Source organism: Dromiciops gliroides, chromosome 2, assembly GCF_019393635.1.
Source record: "Dromiciops gliroides isolate mDroGli1 chromosome 2, mDroGli1.pri, whole genome shotgun sequence".
Lineage (NCBI taxonomy): Eukaryota > Metazoa > Chordata > Mammalia > Microbiotheria > Microbiotheriidae > Dromiciops > Dromiciops gliroides.
In genome coordinates this window covers 243368521-243380781 of record NC_057862.1, presented here as the reverse complement: position 1 = coordinate 243380781, position 12261 = coordinate 243368521, and the positions used below count along the sequence as shown (strand labels likewise).

General features: G+C 37.5%; 1 protein-coding gene across 1 annotated transcript in view; it reads left to right on the top strand.

Annotated features, from left to right (window-relative positions):
• FANCM (FA complementation group M) overlaps positions 1 to 12261 on the top strand; it is a 98956-nt gene that overhangs the window by 28843 nt on the left and 57852 nt on the right. Inside the window, 2 exon segments of the mRNA XM_043981388.1 lie at positions 895 to 1105; positions 9139 to 9296. Coding sequence (XP_043837323.1) covers positions 895 to 1105; positions 9139 to 9296 — 369 coding nt within the window.

Sequence of the window (12261 nt, the reverse complement as noted above, 5' to 3'; positions counted from 1 at the left end):
AGAATGGGTAGTTGTAGTGATTTATGAATTGTTATAAATCATAGATTAAGAACTGCAAAGGTACCTTAGCCACTTTGAGTTCTAAACCCCACCCCTCCCTTTTAAACAAACGGAGCAACTGAGACCCAACAAAGTGAAATGATTTGCTGAAAGTCATGTAGCAAGTGACAGATCTGAGATTAGAGCTCAAGTCTTTTGACTCTAGATCCAGTACTCTGTTAGACTATTTTGTTTCGTTAACAATATTAAATCAATTTCAAAAGAGATGTAGTACTCATTCTAGATTGTTGTTAGGTACATGTAGCTGCACTATCATTCATGTTGTTTGCTTTGAAGTATAACCATATAGAATAAAAATCTGATGTCACAGTGTGTCACGCAGGTGTTCATCTATCTTCCAACCTTCATGCTATAAAGGAATCCACTGTGCTGTTAATCTTTCATATTGGAAATTTAATCAACCAGAACCCTCAGTTGCTCAGGTTCTCTTATTTCTGCACAAAATCTGCAGTACTGTAGATTGATCATTTATGTTTATAGGAATGAGACTATCATGAAAAATATTATGAATTAAATATAGATTAAATTATACACAGTATAATTGACATACTGAGAGAAAAGTATATTCACATATTAAATATTTTTGATGGTAATTGAAAAGGGGATCAGGTGGGTTAATGAACTTTGTATGTCTTAATGAGTTATATAAATGTCATTTATCATCATCATTTTCTTGTTGCCTTTTAGCTAATGAATAAATTTACTTGACCAGAACAGTTTTTAAGATTGTACTTTTTATTATCTAGAATAAAGTCATACTAGTAAAAACAATAACTTCTCTTACTGCAAAATGATAATTACAAAATAATTTCTAAGATTAATGTTTTTTAACAGGCTTATAATCGAAGTCAGTCTTGCAAAAGAAGTATTTATAAAGCTATTTCTGGCAACAGTAGGACCTTTCATTTTTACCAAGGAAGTCCACGTATGATTCCTGATGGAATTTATCCAAAATTACACAAAATGTTTATCAATGAGGAAATTTATGAACGAGCAAAGCAATCTAAAATACCTAAAAAATCATCTGTCTTTTCATTTGGGAATGGTAAGTTGTAATTTTTCAAGAATTGAATATACTCCTTTCTTAACTTTTTCTAGTCTAATTAGAAGCAGATGTCTTAGGGGCAGCTAGTGGTGCAGTGGATAGAGAGCACTGACCCTGGAGTTAGGAGGACCTGAGTTAAAATCCAACCTCAGACACTTAACACCTACCAGCTGTGTGACCGTGGGCAAGTCACTTAACCCCAATTGCCTCATCAAAAAAAGAAAAAAAAAAGCATATGTCTTAGTGATAAAACCACTATAGTTTAAAATACTTGGTACAGATTTAAAGATACATTATGTTAATAATAAATAAATAATAAATTAATTAATAAATGTTAATACATTTTTTCTTTAAGGGTTATTGTCCATTGCTAGAGGAAAGGTGACACTGACTGACCTTATAGAGATACTAACAGAGACTTGGACAGCATAACAAAATAAAGTTATTTGTGGCATTGATAGCTAGACATAAATACTGGTTTTAATATGGAGAAAAAATGGTTATGGAGACATTACTGCTGTAAAGAAAGTGAAAGACTATAGATATCAGCACTGTGCAAAGGAAAGGCCTCTGACTTCATCTCTCAAACTGTATGGTAGTCATTCTTCATCTACTTTGTCCTGTGTAGGCTTACATAGGCTTACAGACTTAGAACCGGGAGGGACCTTAGAGACCACTGAGTCCAGTTTTCTCAGTCTAGAGATGAGGAAACTGAGGCCCAAAAATTTGTCATTTAACCAAGGTCATACAGGTAAAGGGACAAAGCTGTGATTTCAGATGCAGGCCCCCTGACTTCAAACTTAGTACTCTCTTCACTGTTGTGCTGCCTTATTGGCTAGGTCAGACTCTTTAGAGTAGTGACAGGACTGTTTGAGAAGTCTTTGAAGTACTCTGGAGTGATCTTTTTTCTGTTTTCTTCTTTTCATTTAAAAAATGTTTTGTGTACTCTCTTTTCTTATATTGCTATTACTGTCCTTTCCCCACTTTTCTCCCAATAACTCTTTCCCACAAAAATAAAATAAGTCCCCCTTTTGACAACTACATATAGTCAGGCAAGAAAAAAAATCCACACCCTGATCATGTCTGAAAATGTGTCTTGTGTTATACCTCTAGTCTATAATGGAGTTGTGGTTTTTCTTCATATTTACTTTGCTTTATTTTGATCAGAGTTTGTAAGTCAGAATTATTTTGCTTTACAGTATTGTAGTTGTATAAATTGTAGTTCTGGTTCTGCTTACTTTACTCTGTTTCTTCATATAAATCTTCCTAGATTTCCCTGATCTTTTATCTTTTCTTATGCCACATTATTAATCCATTACATTCTTATCATAAGTTATTTAGCCTTTCCACAACTGATAGATACTCATTTTGTTTAAAGATATTTGCTAGAACAGAAAAATGCTGCTGTAAATGTTTTTGTGCACATGGATGCTTTCTGAATTTTGTCTTTAATTTCTTTGGGGTATATACCTAGAAGGGGTATTCCTGGGTCATAGGGTTGTGTATAGTTTTTTGTATGTGGTTCCAGATTCCATTCCTGAATGGTTGAACCAATTCCTAGCTTTACTATTAGTTTATTTGTGTGCCCATTCTTCAATGATTATAATCTTCCTTTAAAAGAAAACATTTTGCTGGTTTCTGAGGTGGAATCTCAGAGTTGTCTTTAGACTCCTCTGTTTTATTAGTTTATATGTTCAGGGGGGTAGCTTGGTGGTACAGTGGATAGAGCACTAGCCCTAGAGTCAGGAGGACCTGAGTTCAAATGTGACCTCAGATACTTACTAGTTGTGTGACCTTGGGCAAGTCACTTAAATCTGATTGCCTCCCACCCGAAAAGAAAAAAAAAGTTTATATGTTCAGATCTTAGTTCTTTTATCTTATTGCTGATCACAATTTCCCAAACTCTGCCTGTGGATTACTGTCACTATTTTCTTACTTTCCTACTTAGTATACTACAGGACAGGTGTGGAATAAATCATGAAATTGTGCTGACTGGATATCCTACAAATTTATGTTGTCTAATTTCAACTCGGCCCTCACTGTAGCAAGGCAATCCTTTTGTTCCTTTTTAACTGATTCTCTGTTCTACTCAGCACTCTCCCAAACCTTGTGTCTCCCCTAACATTCCAACATTCTCCTCTCCTCTAACATTGTCAGCTGGAGACATTACATTCTTTTCTAAACGTTTACAAAGTATCTGTTTAATAAGTTTTATTGGGTTTTGGTCTTGAGCTTACTATTTCAAAAAAATCCTGGTTTTCCCTTTTTGAATTTTTGGGTAATATTTGCTCTTTTCTAGTTTTCTGATACTTTTCCCATTCTCCATAATTTCTAAGAGTTTACCAAAAGTAGCTTTAATGTTACCTCTGCGAGTTAAATTTTATGATGCATTTCATATGGTCTTGAAAACCTGAATTCACATAAATGTGGCTACTTGTTATATCTCCTCTTCTGTTTCAATTTTCATTTTACATTGTTTATCAATAAATAATTGGACATTTGTTCTCCTTGTTAGAGAAAATAGAAGTGAAATAATACCTGAGTGATAGCTTTTTTCCCCTGTTATATCTTAATATTCTATTATCTTGTCTAGGCAGTGCAATGGTCCAAAACAATTTCAAAGAACTTCATAATAGAAAATATTCTCAACATCCAGAAAAAAAGAACTGTGGTTCATCAATGCAGATAGAACCATACTGCTTCTACTTCTGGGCTGTTTTTTTTTTCCTTCTTTTTTGAGGTTTTTCCCTTGTGCTCTGACTCTTCTTTAACAATATGACTTTTTCTTTTTTTTTTTTTTTGGCAGGGCAATGAGGGTTAAGTGACTTGTCCAGTGTCACACAGCTAGTAAGTGTCAAGTGTCTGAGGCTGGATTTGAACTCAGGTTCTCCTGAATTTAGGGCTGGTGCTCTATCCACTGTGCCATCTAGCTGCCCCTCACAATACGACTAATGCAGAAATATGTTTAATGTGATCACACATATATAAACTATATTAGATTGCTTTCTGTCTTGGGGAGGAAAGAGGAAAGGGAGGGTAGGGGAAAAATTTGGAACTGAAAATCCTATGAAAACAAATGTTAAAAACTATCCTTATATGAACTGGAAAATAATAAAAAAAAATACTGAACAAAAAAATTAAAAAGGTGAAGCAAAAAATAAATATCTTAAAATTTTTAATTATTTGCTTCTTTTGCCCTTTCATTTTGGTACATATGAACTCCTAGATGTTGAAATTTGGCTTACCTACTCTTGTAATTCTTTTTCTTTTTCTTTTCTTTTTTTTTTTTTTTTTTGGTGAGGCAATTGGGGTTAAGTGACTTGCCCAGGGTCACACAGCTAGTAAGTGTTAAGTGTCTGAGGCTGGATTTGAACTCAGGTCCTCCTGAATCCAGGGATGGTGCTCTATCCACTGTGCCACCTAGCTGCCTCTTTGTAATTCATTATGTATTCATTGTTTCCTGCTTTTGCTAAGTCCTGATACTATAGATGCAGAATTAAAAAAAAAAAATTTGTTGTTGTTGCTGCTGTTGTTTTTACATTTTCATTTTCAAATATAGCCCTCCCTAGACCCCTGCCCTTGTTAGAAAGAATAAAGACTAAGGAGGAAAAAAAAAAGTTAAGAAAAACTGGTAACCATGTCAGCTGAATCTGACTGTTGTAAAAAATTATATTAACTGCCTTAGCTGTAATTAGCTGACTGGCTATCTGACTGCTTTTAATTTAATATGGGAAGAGCCAATCCGGAGGCTCTCCCTCCCCCACTGCCTCACCCAGCGTGATAAGGAAAAGATTAAAAAACTGCTTTTCAATTAAAGCACAAGGGTTTATTCATGAGAATAAAATTAAATACAAAGAAAAGAAATATACGACCTGACTGTGTTTTAACTTTCTCCCTTGACGGAATTTCCCCTCCCTCTTCTCTTGCCTGTGGCTGCTTGCCACTGTTGCCACTGCAGCCACACCTCTCTCCTCCGGTAGCCCCCTTTCACTGTCAGCTGTGCCCGCTCTCTGTAGCCTCCTCTTAGTCTTCTTTCTCAGTCCTCTCCTTTCACTGCTCTGCTTCTCCTCCACTTCTCCTACTGTGCCCACTTTCACTACCGACCGACCTCCTTTCTCAGTCTTCCCCTTTCACTGTCAGCCACGCCCGCTCTCCATAGCCACACTTCTCATTCCTGCTCCACTACCTCACTCTCACTCTTCCTCTCACTGTCTCTGTAGTGTTCCCAGCTCTCTCCATACCGTTCCTGTTGCCTCCTCCTCACCATCTAACTTCCCTGGTATATAAAAGGCCTCTCTCATTGGGAACCCCGGGGCCAAGTCCCCTCCCCCCCCACCTTCCCCCCCCCCCAACACCAAGCTGATTGGTTGGCCATCTGAGGCTGCACTTAAGGCCGGCTGGTGCATGGGGTTTTCCTGCAAACCCCCACTCAGCTGGGTGGAGGGACCCCAGCAGGTGGGAGGTTTTCTGTGCTTATCCCTGTTGGGCAGAGGAACCTGGGGCGTAGCCCCACTGAACCGGGTGTGGGTGCAAGGCTTATGTGCCTGGGCAGTTTAGGGGAGAGCTGTCATGCTGGAGGAGGGCGGCCCAAGGCCAATTTTAGCCGCCCACACTGTATGTGCATTATTCCACACTTTCTGTACCTCATATCCTCTGCAAATAAGGGAGGAAGATACATTTTCTCTTAGAGACCAAGCTTGGCCATTATAATTTCAGATCATTCAGCTTCCTTTCCTGCCACTCCCATTCCAATTTACTTTGTTATCATTATACATATGGTTTTCTTGGTTCTGCTCGCATTCCTATGAGTTTTGCCATGCTTTTTTCCTGCTATTCATGTGTATCTTTTTTTCCCCAGCTGGAGAAAGTTTTCTTTTTTTCTTTTTTTAAAAAAATTTTTAAAAGTAAAAATTTTTTTTTGAAAGTTTTATTTCTTTTAACCAATATCCACAAGCATTTATCTTAGCCCCTGTGATGTCCAGGCACTGTGTTAAGCACTAGGGATTCAAAGAAAGGCAAAGCAACAAAATACAATTCCTGTTAACTACTATATTCTAGAGATATATAGAGGATTGGAAACACATTGGCATTAGAGGGAAGAACTGTCAAAGACTTCTTTTTTTTTTTTTTTTGGTGGGGCAATGGGGGTTAAGTGACTTGCGCAGGGTTACACAGCAAGTAAGTGTCAAGGATCTGAGGCCGGATTTGAACTCGGGTCCTCCTGATTCCAGGGCTGGTGCTCTATCCACCTAGCTGCCCCAAAGGCTTCTTATATAAGCTAGCATTTGAACTAAGACTGGAAAGAAGCCAGGGGAGTCAGGAGGAGACAGCCAATAAAAATGTATGAAGTTGGAGATGGAATGTCTTCTTCCTCAAGGAATATAAAGGAGGCCAGTGTCACTAGATCAAAGAGTATGTTGAGGGGAGTAAAGTGTGAGAAGACTGGAGAGACAGGAGGGGGCCAGTTTATGAAAGACTTTAAGCCATTTCTAGGGTGGAGAGAGCACTGTCCAAACCACACAGTGGCTATGTTCTCAGAGGTATCTTTCTACCAAAGGTGATATGAGCTAACATTTTTAAGGGTCTCAAACAAGGAAAAGATATGTGAAATTATAGTTTGGAGTTAACATTCCATAGTAGTCCCTACTCAGTTCTTTCCTGGATCATTCCCTTCAAGGATTGATTTAAAAATTTTTTTTTAAATCAGTCAAGATTCACCTTACTCTCCCACTGCACACCTTCTCCCCCCCCCCCCCCCCCCAATGAGAACATAGGATCATGCTTTGACTAGAATTTTGGCTATCGTGTTTTTGGGAGTTTACTTTTTGTGGTTTATTTCAGGAGGTGACTGGTATATTCTTTCTGTTACTACTTTGCCCTCTGGTTCTAAGAGATCTGGGCAGATATTTTTTTCCTAAAGATTTTTTGAAAATGATTTTAGGCTCTTTTTTTTGGTCATGGAGTTCAGGTAGTACAATGATTTTTAATTTTTTTTCTCCTTGATCTTTTTTCCAAGTCAGTTGTTTTTGCTGTGTGATACCTTATATTTTCTTCTATTTTTTCAGCCTTTTTTGACTTTGTTTTTAACATTTCTTGTTGTGACATGGAGTCAGTTGGCTTTTGTTACATTTGAATTTTCAGGGAGTTTGTTACTTGGGTAAGATTTTGTAGTTTTTTGCTAAGCTTTTCATTAATTCCCTTTCCAATTCCTTCTTCCATTGCTCTCATTTATTTTCCAGTTTTTACCTCAAGTACTCTAATGCCATTTATAAGAAACATCTTACTTCATCTCTTCCAGAAATTCTAATTGCGTTTTGTACCCAAGCTATGTTTTTCTCTGTGGCAATGCTTATAATAATAAAAAAAAAGTAATAATAACAAAAACAATAGCAGTAATCACTAACATTTATATAGTACTTAGTAGGTGCCATAGTTATCTCATTTAATTGTCATATTAACCCTGGGAGGTAGGTCCTTTTATTATCTCCATTTTATAGATGGGGAAACTGAGGCAAACAGTGACCCTTAAGTGACTTTCTCAGGGTCACATAGCTAGTAAGTGCCTGAGGCTGGATTTGAATTCAGGTCTTCCTGATTTCCAGGCCTGGTGCTCTATCTACTGCACCACCTAGGTGCCCCATTTGTAGATGTTTTAGAGTCATCTTCTTCTGCATTGGTTTCTTGAGATTCCCTGCCACCATAATAGCTTATTATGATGGGGTTCTTTTTTTGTTTGCTGATTCTTCCAGCATACTTCTCAACTTCAGAGTTGATGTTACAGCTGGGTTCTATGGCACTTCTGGAAGGAAGGCTTGGGTTGGACCTGTTGCTGATTTCTTGGGGTATTGAGTGTTGTATTATTCCAGGATCTTACAGTCTGGGGACCTAAAATCTTTCAGTGCTGTCAAAGTGGTCTGATCCAGGGCTAAGTCTAATTGCTAGCACCCCCTCTCCCCTGTACTGGTCTGTTGGCTCAGAGCAGCAGAATTGTAGTCTCCTTTGATCTGGGATTCTTACCTTGGTTATTCCTCTGCAGCCTGGGCTAGATGTTAGAAGTGAGACCCTGACAGAAGTGAGACCCTGATGTTTTGAGCCACACTGGTGCTGCAGACTGGTTTCTGAACTTACTCCCTTTTTTTGTATACCATTCAGGGCCTCCTTACTAGGGAACATGAGCAGGTCCCTTTCTCTCTCTCTTTTTTTTTTTTTTTAGTGAGGCAATTGGGGTTAAGTGACTTGCCTAGGGTCACACAGCTAGTAAGTGTTAAGTGTCTGAGGTCGGACTTGAACTCAGGTACTCCTGACTTCAGGGCCGGTGCTCTATCCATTGCGCCACCTAGCTGCCCCCAAGGTCCCTTTCTCACTCAGCCCTGTGACCTGGGACTGGGTAGTGGGCAACAAAGCTACTATTTGGCACCTGTCTCTATTATAGTGCCCTGGTATGGGTATGGCAGTGCTTTGGTATGGATCTCCTTTTGTCCTGGTGCTTAGCCTCTTTCTGGGTGCTGGAGTGCTCCACGGGCAGCATAGTGTTAACTTGATCTCATTTCTAATGTCCAAAGACCTCTCTGTCTCCCTATACTGATGGGCTGGGACAAAGGACTCACTGACTTTTTCTGAGCTTCTCCATCAGGATTTGATCTGGTTCATCTTCTAGCTGTATTAGGAAGAGTTTGTGGAGCAGAGTTTTCACAGCATTGTTTCTTATCATTCTACCATTTTGGCCCCTTCCCTTTCCATATTTATTTCTTATAGCATGTTAATATTGCATTGCATTGTTCTGCTATAATTTATTTTCTACATCCCTAGTCATTGGCTGTTTTGTTTTCAATTCCTTATAACCAGAAAATGTTCTGCTTTGAAGATTTTGGTTTATGTGGGACCTTTATCACTTCTTTGGGCTATATATCTAGCAATGGGATATTTGAGCTTCCTCATTTCTTTTTTCAATATAGTGTTATACTTTTTATATTTACTTTGTATTTTTTAATTTGCCTATAATTTTATGTTTTTATAATTTCTTCAACCTGTAGGAATGAAACAATGCAGCTCAAAAGAAGCTTGGTCCTTAACAGAAGAAGAATTTAGGTTATGGAACAAACTATATAGATTAAGAGAAAGTGATGACATTAAAGAAATAATACTGCCCAAAGCTAAGTTTGAATCTTTACAAGATGAGGAAGAGATATCAGTAAGTACAACTTTCACGTGTTATCATGTGTGTAGAAGGCGCACTTGACTAGAAGGTGGGAGCTGTGGATTGAAGCCCCAGATCCTCCACCATCCAACTTTGTCAAATCATTTAACCTTTCTCAGGCTCAGTTTTTACTTATGTATAATGAAGGGTTTATATTAAAGAACTTTCAAGGTTGCTTGCAACTCTAAAATTTGGTGATTTTTACTTTTTCCACTCATTCTTTGCAAATTAATAGGAAACCACATGATTAATAATGTAATTAAAACAGAAACAAACAAAAAAACAATCATTAAGAGGCTGTTAGGTGAGTAGAGTGAACAGAGTGCTGGATCTGGAGTCACAAAGACCTGAGTTCAAATCTGGCCTTGTGTATATACTAGTTATGTGACCCTGGGCAGGTCACCTAACTTCTGTCTGCCTCAGTTTCCTCATCTGTAAACTGGGGATAACAATATCACCTACCTTCCAGAGCTTTTGTGAGGATCAAATGTGACAGTATTTGTGAAGTGCTCTGCAAACCTTAAAGCAATATATAAAGGCTAAGTTATTATCACCACCATCACCACCACCACCATCATCGTCATAACTTCAAAAGAACTAAAAGTCAGCTCAGTTTACATTTCATGCAGTGACTAAGTGCACCTTCCTGTTCATTGGGGATTGAGAGGGCGACTGTGGATGATGGATGTTGCCTAGCCTGACAGAAGCTGATTCTCTGTTGTTAGTTTTGTTTTTGGTTTTGGTTAAGTTTTGCTTCATTGTTTCCCTTTGTTATGGAGGGTACTGAATGGAAGGCATATTGGAAATTGACTGATGAGAAAAGAAGTCATTCATAAGTCTATAGAAACCTCTGCATATTTGTTTTGTGCCAGGTTCTTTTTTGATCTTCATTAATAGTGTATATGCATGCTGTATTCTGTTGTGTTTGCTTAACATTATTTCCTGTAAACCAGTAATTCTCAGCTTCTTAAAATATGAGGAACCCTTTAAACACCAATTTTCTTGACTCTCACATAATGATGTTTATACTTATGGTTTATTGAGAAAATTTACATAAGGCTGAAAAAGTGCAAGGAATTACTCATCCTTTTAGAATGAATTTGTATTTTATTGTGTTTTATTCATATTTAGGCACTGTGTTATAATGGTTAGAGAGATGGCCTCAGAGTCAGATAAGCCAGTGCTATTTATGGCCTCTAACATGCTGGCTGTATGACTGGGCAGATCACTCAATATCTCAGTGTGCCAGACATCTTTCTCAAACTGTAACTAACAGAGAAGCTATGAATCTGTATTAGTAAAGGGTTTTTCACCAAGAACTCCCTATCTGCATCAGTGAAATCACTGGTGTGTTAAGAAAACAATCTGCTTACATGTAAAAAATAATGTGTACATATGAGAATATTATTTCTTTATCTACAGAAGGTATATTTGCTTATTTGATATGATTTGTTTTTCTTTTTTTCTTTTCTTTTTTTTTGGGGGGCGGGGCAGTGAGGATTGAGTGACTTGCCCAGGGTCACACACACAGCTAGTAAGTGTGAAGTGTATGAGGTTGAACCTGAATCGAGGGCCAGTGCTTTATCCGCTGCGCCACCTAGCCGCCCCGGTATAATTTTTTTTTTTTTTTGACAAAATGTCTCTTGAAATAACTGCCCTCTCTCAGGGATCTGCAGCCCATAGGTTGGAATTCTCCTACAAATATTTCAATATTAAGAAAGTTTTCACATTAGGTGTTTTAAGTAACTATATTATATGATACTAACATTCCATGGGTTGTTCAGCTGTTTTGTTTCTAGTGGGTGGTCAGCTTAGTTTTTTAACATTGTAGATTTTGCTCTTGTCAATATCTTTGTACAGATTGCTTTTCTTTCTCTTTTGGCCTGTTAAACTTTAAAAAAAAATAATTGATTAATTAATTAATTGTTTTAGTGAGGCAATTGGGGTTAAGTGACTTGCCCGGGGTCACACAGCTAGTAAGTGTTAAGTGTCTGAGGCTGGATTTGAACTCAGGTCCTCCTGACTCTAGGGCTGGTGCTCTATCCACTGTGCCACCTAGCTGCCCCTAAACTTTTTAAAAAGGAAAAAAAACCCTAAAATAATTAGTTCATTTTCATTTTAAAAATTAATGTTTTGCTGATGCTTTTATTTTTATACTGAAATGGAATTGTGATCTCATTGATTTGGGTGTTCCTTAAGTGATGCACATTACAACCCATCTATATCTGCCTATCTTTTCTGATTCTTGCCTATGTCCTCTCATAAGTTTGCCCCTGCTGGGGCATCCGTTATTCTGTAGGTATTCTTCACTTTCTCCTGACATGGTGAATGTACCACTTGGAATACTCTGGTAATCAACCTGTAATCCCTTTTGTTTCTTGATGACATTGTTTATTCCTGTTCTTCTTTAGAGTTCCTCATTCATTACATGTTATGCTTCTTCCCACCCATCATAAAACTTTACATTTCCTCTGAACTAAAATAATTTTTAACTCTTTGGAACCAATTTTATAAAAAATATAATCATTTCCAAAAATATACTACCCTACTTCACTCCCCAGGAAAATTTCCCTTGTAACAAGAAAAAACAGTCAAGCAAAACTAACATAGCAACTATGTCTGATAGCTTAGGCAACATTTTTAACCAAGTTAAAGAGGGGAGTATGTTTTCTTAACTCTTTTTCTGCCTGGGGCAGATCTTGTCATTAGATTTTATTATTTTTGTTTGTTTGTTTTCTTCCATTTAAGTTGTACCCACTGTATATATTACTTTTCTGCTTATTTCACTATATCTCAATTTATGTAAGACTTCTCATGTTTTTCTGAATTCTTCATAATCATTGTTTCTGACAGTGTATTAATATTTTGATAAGTTCACAAACCACAGTTTGTTTAGCCATTCCCCAGTTGATAGGCATCTTGAATTTTATTACCTTGGGTAAGTCATTTAACTCCCTTC